Source organism: Eublepharis macularius, chromosome 12 (genome assembly GCF_028583425.1).
Source record: "Eublepharis macularius isolate TG4126 chromosome 12, MPM_Emac_v1.0, whole genome shotgun sequence".
NCBI lineage: Eukaryota > Metazoa > Chordata > Lepidosauria > Squamata > Eublepharidae > Eublepharis > Eublepharis macularius.
In genome coordinates, this window is record NC_072801.1 from 5,506,607 (window position 1) to 5,518,982 (window position 12,376).

Genomic DNA, 12,376 nt, shown 5'->3' on the forward strand with positions numbered 1-12,376 from the left:
TGCCACTGCAGCCATGGCCAGCAGGGTGGCGGGGGAAGGCTGTAGCCGGTGCCTGCACTGGCTGCACCACTGCTTCGGCCTCTGTGATGGCCAGCGGGTGGCAGCAAACGCCGGCACCTGCACCGCCCATGCCACAGCTTTGGGGTCTGAGGTGGCCAGCAGGTGGCAGCAAATGCCAGCGGGTGTGCCACCGCACTGCCGCTTTGGTCTCTGCGGCAGCCAGCATACAGCAGCGAACGCTGGCGCCTGTGCTGCCCATGCCGCCGCTTCAGGGTCTGTGGTGGCCAGCAGGCGGCAGCAAAAGCCAGCGCCTGTGCCACCCACGCCACCACTTCAGCCAGCAGGTAAGTGGGGTGGTGGTAGTGGTGGGAGGGCACCCTTTAAAGGCCCCGAAGCTTCCTGAAGCAATCTGAATTGCTTCTGGAAGCTTTGATTCAGTATTTCCGAATCAGGGCCATCATACTGGCCCGGATTCGGAAATACTGAATCTTTACAAATCGGGCCCAGTTCATTTTTTTTTCCTGAACCAGGAACCCGAAGCACACACCCCTACTCATGAGTGGGAGTGCAAGAAGCAAAGTGTTCTCTTGTTCTTGCCCTCACTGCCACCGGTATTCAGAGATATGTTGCCTCTGAACATCGGCCATCGCAGCCCTAGATGGACCTGCCCTCCACTAATTGAAGCCACAGACGGTCCTATACACCAGAAAGAGCTGGTTGCTCCCCACAAAAGGACCAACAATCAACAGCAACTGGGTGTGTATAGAAAAAATCAGAACTCAGAAGGGACTGCACTCAGTTCACAGGGTTGTTTGGCCAAGTTACTTCAAAACTAAAGCTAAGCCGAAAGGCCTTTCCTCTCTTTGGCTGAAACCTGGTTCTCTGTATTTAACACCCTCAGAGTCAACCTATAGTTCTTTCCCAGTTTGATTGAAAGGGCATCACACAAGGTAATTTTTGCTCGGCTAGATCACCTCTTGGAAAGAAAGTATCATAAATCAGTCTGGTGCTTGTACTTGCACAGGGGTACTTTTATTCCCTATGATTAGCAGTGTAAGCTGTCACACTTTGGCTGCATTACTGAGCAACGGGTGGCATTTCACGATCCTTGTGCACTTAATGCAGATGCAATCTCCTAAATTTGTCATCAAGTCTTCCGGAGTCTCTTCTCCCAGCACTTCTCATCCCTGCTTCCATTTCCAAATGCAATCGAGTCACAACAACCGTATTTGGATCCAGACCCACAGCTTGAAAACCTCTCACTTAGGCTCAGATCTGAGAACAATGTACAAATAAGTTTGGAAATATTGTCTGCTACCACTGCTTTGCTTTCTACCTCGTCTTGTAAGTGCCATGATGATTTCTGATTTGTCTTCTATAATAAATATCTTTGCCTTTTTGAATATCCAACCATGCCTTCACTCTCTGCCTACATTTATTCCTCTGGATCCAGAGGACTTAGCCATGCTAGTCTGTAGTAGCAAAATAGTAAAGAGTCCAGCAGCACCTTTAAGACTAACCAACTTTATTGAGGCATAAGCTTTCGAGTGCCATAGCTCTCTTCAGCAAATGCATTGTCAGATTGTCAGACGAAGAGAGCTGTGGTTCTTGAAAGCTTATGCCTCAATAAAGTTGGTTAGTCTTAAAGGTGCTACTGGACTCTTTACTATTTTGCTTCACCTTGGAGTTTTTGAACTCTCTTATGTTTCTTTGGCACTTTTTAATGGCCAGAGTTAAAATCTCAGATGTCTTTAGTCTCCTGTTTAAAAGCTGAGGCAGTGGCTGATTGAGGCGGGGGGGGGGGGGGGGAGCCTACCTAGTAATTTTAAAGAATAGGCTTAACTAGTAGGCTTGGGGTCTTGTTTAACCTTTCACTGGTGGGAGGATTTCTGTACTGTGCTGAATCATACTGTATTTATCTGATTTATGATAGATGGAGAGGGGTGTACTCATTTATTATGTGAGGTTTGCCTTCTTCTTGATGCAGAGTTTTACCCCATGGCAGGTTTTAGGTTTCTAAAGGTTTTGGACACTTGGTTAGGTACAAGAGAAAATAGTCTGCCTGAGAATTTTCTGCTGAAAAACCCACTGCATGCCCCACCAAGTTTGCTTTTCATCAGAGCATCATTGGCTGGTGAGAGAGGATTGAAAGGAAAGAGGACACCTGGATGCCAAAACTTCAGAGGCAGACTACAGATACCTACATTTTTCATTAGCAGGTGTGTGCAGGTCTGCTGAAGGCATGAATGTGGATTTGGGAGAGGGCACAAGACATGAAGAAGATGAGGAGTGTGCACGTTCCTTCATCCCCTCGTTGATCCCTGATGGCAAACAGCAAGGAAATGAGGCCAGGGCATAGTTGCCTCTGAACCTGCCATGGCAATCTGAGGGATCAAACAGAAGAGAGACAGATCATGTGTCCATAAAATGCAAGTCACAGACTTATGCAGCCTCAGTTTGCCTCAGGGTCATGCAGGGAAGTCAAAGGTGGAGGATTAATTCTTCCACCTCTCTACTTTATCTGCGTAAATTGAGACTGCAGGTAAATTGAGACTGCAGAAGCCTGAACATTTGCAGTTTATGGACAGAGCAAAACATTTGATCTCTTAAGCTTTATTTGTTTGAGCCCAGAGATGCTGAAATTTAGCAAGAGAAATTACTTTTCCAGGCATGGCAAGGAGGGTCTTGCTGAATTTCCACACAGCACAAGCGCCTGCTAGAAAAGAAGGTGGCCACGCCAGTTGCAAACACATCCGCCATGCCACTCCAGAGGCCACCAATGAGTGAATCCAGGCAGATGATGATAAATGTAATGTTCCAAAAGATAACCACTCCCATTTTTGTTGCTTTTTTGTTTAGTTTTGGATGTTCCAGAAATGACAGAATGGACGAACATAGTCAAGCTTATGCAGCAAACTCACAAAAATAAGGAAGTAAACAATGATGCCGGCAATGTACCATGGACTGCATGCACATCAATGAATACTTACATAAATGTCTGCACCATAAAATCCATCCTGGTAAACAACACTGCAAGGATGCACACACAAAGAGAAACGTTCATATTAGTGCATTTCCACATGCAAACGCCACCAACCCCTGAACTCTTGAGGTTAGTCCATTCACAAAAACAAAACAAGGAAAAATCAAAGTGAAATATATATGCATGTATATATTTGGGGTGGGGCACTGTTCACATCGGGTAAGAAGGTTAGGAGCTGAGAACGGTTCTTCTCTTTGATAAGGAAAGCTGGGCCCATCTCCTAATGACATCTAACTCTGTATTTGCTGTATAATCCAAATTAGTTCAGAAATAGAGAACAAAATTTACTAGCAATTATTCTGTAAACTGCAGCTTATGGATACTTCCTTGGAACTAACAGCATGCACTGTCATTCAGACAATGCATTGGTCCAGTTTTTAAAGATGGGGATGACTTGAAGGCTTGTGCTAGTATCATTGCATGAGCAACAGACTTGATGCTGTGGAAGCCTGTCATGCTAAGCCAGTGCAAGAAGAGGTTTGAAGCCATTAGAATCATAGAGTCAGAAGCCCAGCCCCGTGATCAATGCAGGGAATGCAAAGTTAGGGCATTCCCAACTGACGGCTGCCCAGAATCTACTTGAAAAGCCCAACCAATGGCAAGGAAACTGGTTCCATTGTCAAACTGCCCTCACCGATGGAAGTTAACAGTCTACTGAAATCCACCCTCCTGTAACTTAAACACAGCCTGTGCCCTTGTACATGTGGATCTTCTCTTCACTAGACTAAAACAACCCCGTTCCTCCCACCTTTCTTCATGGGAAACTGCCCTCCTCCGAACCCATTCCCATTTGTCTGCAACATTCTTCTCAAGGTGCAGGGCATATAACTATTTATTTAATTTATTTATTATTCAATTTATAATCCGCTCTTCCCACAAGTGGGCTCAGAGCGGATAACATATCACATATCACAATAAAGTCACATTTAAAAGAAAAACATAAAATTCAGTGAACGTAGAACTCTAGGCGACAGCCCATATTGCATTAACCAGACCCAAATATCCCATGAGATGGGAACTGGCAGAGAGTATCAAGCGCATCCGTGGAAAGCTGGGGTGAAGAGGTTTCAACCCTGCCTCAGCAGGAGACCTGCAGGGGAGCTGGCCACCGCCCGGACCTCAGCCATATGCCTGGCGGAATATCTCTGTCTTACAGGCCCAGCAGAAGGACAGCAAATCTCGCTGGGCCCTAACTCCAACAGACAGAGTGTTCCACCAGGTTGGTGCCAGGACTGAAAAGGCCCTGGCTAAGGCCAGGTGAGCATCCTTAGGGCCGGGGATCACCAGCAGTCATTTTTTGGCTGAAGGGAGCACCCTCCAGGAAACATACGGTGAGAGGTGGTCCCGCAAATATGCTGGTCCCAGTCTGCTAAGGGCTTTATAGGTTAGTGCCAAAATCCTGAACCTGATCCATAACTCCATCGGGAGCCAATGCACCTGGCGTAGAACCGGTGCTGTATGTGCCCTATACGGTGCCCCCTTAAGGACGCACGCAGCCACATTCTGGATTAGTTGTAATTTCTAGACCAAACCCAAGGGAAGCCCTGCATAGAGCAAGCTACAGTAATATAATCTAACTAGACACAAACCAATTGTTGACTCAACCCCCTGGCTCATCCACACTCATAGGTCTTATAAATGTTTCTCCTTGCAAGGAAGTATCTATTCACAGTAAACTTTTAAGGCAGCAGCCTAACAGATCCTGTATTTGTGCATCATTGATGATTTTGCAAGTTGCTTACACAGAGTCTCAAAACTGGTGTGACATGCCTTTTCTCAACCTCCCAGCGTGGAGGACTTCCTCCCCAAATTGCCACCCCTGTGTTAGGGCTATGCTACTCCAGAAACTGTGGTTTGTGAATTCAAATGTCACAAACCAGAGTTAACTAAACAGCTACAAACGTTTGTTTGAAAGATCAGTTTACTGCCAGTCAACAAATCTCATTTTGTTAGCCATCTTCAGTCAGAGATGATAATAAACTAGACTTGGATCAAATTATAGTTTATAAACCACAGTTTATCCCACTGCCCAAATGCTGCCTGCCTTTTAGCTTCTCAACAATGCCTCTCCCACCTACACCTGCATGAAGGTGAGGGGGAGGGAGACGTGTTTAGATTCAAAGATCTATGGGATATGATCATAGATGATTCCAGAAATATTATCCCTCCCCCACTCCTGCAACCGATGTGGTCAACCCTAAACCTTTGTGCTGATATTATTTGCATAGAAGGCTTACGCAATATGCAATTGTATGCACATCCACTCCACTTTGTACACCTCATCCCAAGCACCGTCTTGCTAGCATAATCATTCTTAATGCCAGTTTTAAAATGAGGCTATCCTAAACTAAGGTTGTAAGCATTTTGTGATCTTGTCTTTATTTTGCCAACAGAAAAACTACAACGGGTAAAAAAATGAAATCTCAGTGATGGAATGTGATCATTCTGAAAGCAACATATTGTATATGATGTAATTATATTTTGCAACTGTTCCCCACATTCTATCAAATATTGCTTCCTCTATATAGTAATCTTACATCTGTTCTCCATTTGTTAGAATAGCTTTCCCATATCTTGTGTGATGACTACTGCAGTATTTTTTTCCCAGCAGAAGTGTTAAGGATCAGTACTTGGAAAGTTTATTTCCCCAAATCAACAAAAACTCATCTCTCTCTAGTTCTTAGGAAGATAGGCAGAAAAGGTGGGACAAAGCCCAGTTGGAGCTCATCAGCCAGAGCAAGTCTAAGCAAAATTTCTAAATGGGGTGGTAGTAGAAATGAGGAATTCAATGCTCTGTATCTACTCCCTAAAGCTAGTCACATCCAGTTCTGAAAAATAAGTATATTCACATTTACTTGATGACTGAAGCAAAAATAAAAAGCCATCCCCCCCACCCCCCGCCCCAGCATATTATCTGGTGATTAAATAATAAATTAATGACATTGCCATGTACAAACATATGGATTGTGTACACTCTCTTCAGCTTCTGGAAAAGCATAGCTGTTGAATTTGTGTGCATGTGTCACTATGCCTATGAGAAGGGGAGGGGGCTAGACCAACAGAGATGGGTTGGATTGACCCCTAAAAGCATCACTGGGTACTGTAAACTGAACATGGTCTCCCATCCTACTAGGAGCTGGGAGGGGCTGTGACTCAGTGGCAGAGAATCAGTCCCCAGCATCTCTAGCTTAAGAAAAAAGACCAAGTCATAGGAGATGTGAAAGACCTTCTCTTGAGAGCTGCTGCTAGTCTGAGTAGACAAGACTGACTTCGATGGCCTGATGGCCTGACTTAATCGAAGGCAGCTCTGTGTGACATCTGTTTACCTCCATATAGGCAAGTTAAACAGGCTACGCCAGAGACCACAGTTCAGAGGGGGGGGGATTTGGTGGTCAATAAGGCCCCCACAAAAGGGGAATTTCCAAAGAGGTGAGATGCGTGTTCAGATATGGAACATGCAGAGATACACCACTCAGCCCCGGATCCTTGCAACACACAACTTCAATTTTTAACCCCTTTCAACCTAATTTTTCAACTAGTAAGATGATAATAGGACTAATAAATAAAACCCTTAGAATGGAGAATGACACAGCTTTCATTTGGTGGTGTTTTTTTTAAAAAAAGAGGAAGATTTAGAATGTTATTTGACTCCCTCAATAACCAGATGTTTGCAATCCTCCAAAAATACATCTTTACCTCTATGAGTTTCTCTTTTTTTCTCCAGCATTCCTTCTCAAGGGGAATTTACATAACAACATGGGACGCACAAAATGCTTAAAGCCACCAACCATGACAGTGCAAATTACTATCATTTGTCAATTCCGTGCGCAAGGTGCTCCACTTCAGGCAAGTGAGATTGGTTGCATGCTGTGTGTGGTTTTGTGTGGCGAGACAAGATCATCATGCATGGCATTCACAAATGCTCGATTGCATAGGGGGGTGGGGGAAGGAGAGGAGGAGGAGAATGCAGAGCAAGAAGTCCATGAGGCCCTGAGCCACTTACCCGCCATAAGCTGGAATCGGGGGAGGAGGAGCCGCTGCACGAAACGTGTTGTAGACGGTACGTCCCCTGCCTCTTAGATGTGCACCTCTGTACGCAGCAGCTGCGGTGGCGGCAGGATAAGGGAAACCTGGCACTAAGAGAGAGAGAGAGCGGAAGTACATTGGTCAGGCTTCCTTTGGCTCAGGAAAGACCCAAAATGCAGAACTCCTTTGGAGCTTTTGTTTCTGCTAAATGTAACGACATAAAATGAAACCAAGGACCACAATCCGCAATTCATCAGAAAGAGGGATGAACACACGTGGCCCCAGTTTCATTAGTTCCGGTAGTCAATGCTGTTGGTTCCTGACATGTGGATGGCTTTTTATACACAATTTATAAGAATGTGCCATCACCATCACTGGAAGTACGATGGAATTTTCTGACTTGCTCCCTCCATCAGCCCTCAACCTCTGTTACCAGCCTTTTCTCCATTCTCTACGGTCTTGAATGCTGCTATGATAGTCTCAGGCATCAGGAACCTTAGAAAATAGAGTCTTCCAAAGTTTTTAGTGGGAACTGGGAACAATTGGAAACTGGAAGTTCCACTGCTTGGTGGAACAGAGAGAAGTTCTGTTGGATAAGGCAAGGAATCCACCAAGTCCATAACCTGTTTCCCACAGCGTTCAACCAGATGTATCTGAACGGCACAGAGACCCCAGCCAGCCCCTTTTGTTGCCCCCCCCCCCAACACTGGTATTCCAAGAGTCACTGCCTCTAAACATGGAAGTTCCATTTAATCAGCTTGCTACTGATGAATCTATCGGCTCCATGACTTAGTATAAATCTCCTTTGAAAACCCATCAACAGTTGCGGCTGTTCACCACATCTTGTATTCCATAAAGTAGTATGAAGAATTTCCTTTCATCTCTTACGATTCTACAGTCCTGCAGTTTCATTTGGGTACCTCCCCCATCCTAATGTTAAGGGACAGAAGAGAAAAGTTCTCTTTCTATTTTATTCACGCCTTGAGTGATTTTATAAACCTCTATCATGTGCTTCATCATCTTTTTTAAAAATGAAAATTCCCGAACTCTTCAGGAAAGATGCTCCAGTTATTTTATTCCGGTCCACCTTTGATCCCTAATCTAGTTCAACAGACTGTGTCCATTCCATCTCAACTGGGTCACAGAGAATTCTGTAACGGATCTCCAAGCCTCTGACACAGTTCCATTAAAATAGAAGCTGCTGCCTGATTTTTGCACTTCATGCATTTGGGGAAGGGGTTTTATAAAAACGTCAAGATAAATGGATGAATCTTCCAGCGAGCAAGCAATGAAATGGGGAGCCCTGGCGGGTGTTGCCTAAATGGAAGTGGAGCCCTACTCCAGGGTAGATTTTGGAACCTGTAAGAGAGTAGAACAAATATTGCCAAGTAAACCCCCAATAAAAACAAATGAATAAAGGGAATGATGCATAGAATGCTTAATTTAAAGCTAGAACACATTGCCAAGCCAGCCATCAGGTTTCACAGTACATTTTCAAAGAAACGCTGAAATGAAATTAGAGATCAACGTTCCTACCAGCCTGTGCCTGTAAAGAGAGACAAATCCCTCCTGCTGTAATTTTATCCTGCCCTTTTTCCAAGGAGCTTGGGATGTGTGTGTGTTATGTGCTGTCAAATCGCCTCCAACCTATGGTGACCCTCTGAATGAAAGACCTTCAAAACGTCCTATCATTAACAGACTTGCTCAGATCCTGCAAACTGGAGGACGTGGCTTCTTTTATTGAGTCAAGCCATTTAATTTTAGGTCTTCCTCTTTTCCTACTGCCTTCCACTTTTCCTAGCATTATTGACTTTTCCAGAGAACTTTATCTTCTCATAATATTACCAAAGTACAATAGCCTCAGTTTTGTCATTTTAGCTTCTAGGGAGAATTCAGGCTTGATTATAGTGTACCTGATTTTCCCCTCCACCATTTTCCCACACAACAGCCCTGTGAGGTAGGTTAGGCTGAGTGCTGGAGTGTGACTGGCCCAAAGTCAACTTCATTCACAGAGTAGAGATTTAAACCTCTCTAATTGCACGTTTAAGTCTAATACTCTACTAGTTCACAATGGTTCTCTCTTCCTCTGACACACACACACACACTCACAATTACCATGCTTATAACAGCACGAAGAAGTCCCTGGTTTGATCCTCATCTCAGTAAGAAACTCCCTAAAGTGGGCTTGGGCAAATATGGCACAAACATATAAATGGTACACTCGACCATACAAATAGATGAAAGAAACAAGGGACAGTCAACTGCAGCGACAAAAATGAAGCAAACTGAAACGAAAAATTTATGCAACTTATAGAATAATTCAGCAACACATCCACATTACGTTCACACCTGAGCAGCAAACTCATGCTAATTTATCCTAAATGATAATAATAAATACCTCTCGTTCCCATTCATTTCCATACAAAATGAGATAAATAATTTCCTGGAGTGCTCCCAGGCAGTAAACTTTAATGCATATGCTGGAAAAAATATTTTAAAACCTAAAACACAGAAGGGAGTGTCTAAAATGCTGCTTGATACTAGAGGTTCCCCAATGAGGCATACGTTATAAACGGTATATTCAAGTTTCAAAGCTTCGGGGTCGATGACACAGATGCAAAGCCCAACAGGGGGCAGATTCCCCATCAAAGCTGTTAAAACATACAGACCCTTTAACGGCCAATTATTCATTGCGTTCTGGCTCTAATTTGGATTTGCATAAGAGCACCATATGTCAAAAGGAAGGTGTGCTGTCACAATGGATGAATGAATCTCTCCCCTCATTACTGTGCTCAGCTCCATATGCACCAGTCATTGGGGCACCCTCTTTCCACAAGTGTGGGATGCTTTTGTCCCCAAATCATGTGGCTCTAGTCCCTGTGGGGTTAAGCTCTCCTCCTGAGAAATTACAATCCTCTTCTGCAAATACTGCAAACACCATTTGCACATCTTTGCACAAGCAACAGACTATAAATTCACATTCTAAACAGCAAGGTTGAGACATTCAAAGTCACCCCTAATGGGGGACAGACAACCAAGCCTTCAAAGAATAACTTCCCATCAACTAAACCTGCCACCCACCTGAACTGCAGTTACAGTGGTTCATTCTATGACCAAAGAGGCTGTGATAACAGTAGAATAGCAGGAATTTAGTCCATTGACACCTTAGAGACCAACAAAATTTTCAGAGTATGAGCTTTTGAGAGTCAGATAGAATCCTAAAATCCTAGAAATATAGGGTTGGAAGGTATCTCCAAGGTCTAGTCCAAAATCCCCCCAACACACATACACACACTCAGTGACCCCTTTTCCATGCCCAGAAGATGTCAAAAGACTGTCAGGATCTTTAGCCAAACTGGCCTGGGGAAAATTGCTTCCTGACCCCAAAGTGACGATCAGCATTACCCTGGTTGTGTAAGAAGGGGGCACGAGAACTTCTTACAAGATAACTGACTCTCAAAGCTCATGCTCTGAAAATCTTGTTGGTCTCTAAGGTGCCACTGGACTCAAAGCCTGCTGTACTACTGCAGACCCACACGGCTACCCACCTAAAACTATCTTCAGTAACAGTGACATGAACTGGTACATGCAGAAAGATGGGGCTACCCATCCCAGCCATGCGCAGAATAAGACCTTAGTCACACAAATTTCTATGCATCAGCCACAGAAATTGGTGGAATGGAAGTTAAATGGTGTTCCTCTTATTTTCTTAATTCCTACTGTATTTAGACTTGTGTGAGGGGAACATTTAAGATTACCGAGACAATAATTAATTTGCCATTCTGCTAAACTCCACATTGATATTCCGCTATGTTGCTTAAGCAAATTTTGGACAAACTTATTTTTTAAAGGCCAGCCTCATTTAAAATTCATTGTAAAGAAAACACACACACACACAATTTCTAATTAATGTACAAGTTTAATCACCATTCCGCACATGGAAGAGTAATTTTTCACTGTTCATTTGCTTGGTGTAATCTCCAAACTGACATAACAGAGCAGCAATAGACTATAAATCTGTTCCCATTTGTTCCTTTAATATTCATATTGCATTGAAGTACAGCTGCTTCTTGCTGCAGTCTATTACAACGTGCAGAAGTGTCGATAAAATATTACGAAAGACGTGATAGATTTGCTCAGTGCTATTTATTTTTCAAAGAGGGGCTTTCGTGGATGGGTCCCTTTGCTTGCCGCCAACTGGGTGACGATTAGTGATTAATTGCCTTAGTACAAATTGACATGGAACAGAGGAAATTGACACAGCCCTGATTAATTAACTGTTAGATTCTGTTAAAGGGGGGAGCCAGTTTGGTGTAGTGGTAAAGAGTGTGGGACTCTAATATGGAGAGCCGGGTTTGATTCCTCACTCCACCACTTGAAGCCAGCTGGGTGACCTTGAGTCAGTCACAGCTCTCTGGAGCTCTCTCCCTCACCCACCTCACAGGGTGTTTTGTTGTTGGGATAATAATAACATACGTATAATAATAACGCTCTGAGTGGGTGTTAAGTCATCCTGAAGGGCGGTATATAAATCGAATGTTGTTGTTGTTGATGATGTTGTTAAAGTTAGTAAAAATATGCAAGAAATCAAAGATGTGAATTTTGGAAAATGCAAACCCTATGTTTTGGGGCTGCATTCATTTTCACAGGAAAGGATTTGTTTAAAAGAAAATAAGGGGAAATGAAGCCAATGGAAGTATAAGAGGAGCTTTGTTGGTTGGGAACAAAGATCCATGTGGTCTAGCATCTCCCCCCCCCATGGCAACAAATTAGTTCAGAACATAAGAGCTGTCATCAATGTTCTTTTAGACCTGCATCCTATTTACACAGTGGTGAATCAGATGAACCTGAAAGGATTACTAGTGCAGCTCCCAACACTGAAATTTAGCGGTCTGTTGCCTCCAAATATGGAGGTTCCATTTAATCATTGTGGCTCATGAGATCTCTTCTAGGACTTTGTATAAAGAGGCCATCCACTCCACCTCATGGCAGTGATTTTCACATGTGAATTACTCATTGAGTGTAGGTGCATCTCTTTTTCCTGTCTGCTCATCAGCTTCCACTGAGTGCCCCCAAGTTCCAGAATTATGGGAGGGGGAAGAAAAAAATCATTTATAGAAAGTGCTAGAAAGTTTGAGAATGATCATCTTTGCAGCTGGTCTGTACATGCATAGTCCCATATGGACTGCGCAAAAACCATGAAGATGAAAACAGGGCTACGCTTATTTATATCTCATGTTCATCAAATGGTCTTCTGTCCAGGCATCCATTGGACTTTTTTTTTCCGTATTAAAATTTTCTTTATTT

The 12,376-nt window shown here is 43.6% G+C and overlaps 1 protein-coding gene across 4 annotated transcripts in view; it reads right to left on the reverse strand.

Annotated features, from left to right (window-relative positions):
• The window catches only part of RBFOX1 (RNA binding fox-1 homolog 1), a 489,827-nt gene that overhangs the window by 89,576 nt on the left and 387,875 nt on the right, over window positions 1-12,376 (reverse strand). For all 4 annotated transcript variants that reach the window (XM_054992895.1, XM_054992894.1, XM_054992893.1 and 1 more), the window contains 2 exons: window positions 7,047-7,179; window positions 2,991-3,030 (listed from right to left, as the gene is read on the reverse strand). In XM_054992895.1, coding sequence (XP_054848870.1) covers window positions 2,991-3,030; window positions 7,047-7,179 — 173 coding nt within the window. The remainder of the gene's footprint in view (window positions 1-2,990; window positions 3,031-7,046; window positions 7,180-12,376) is intronic.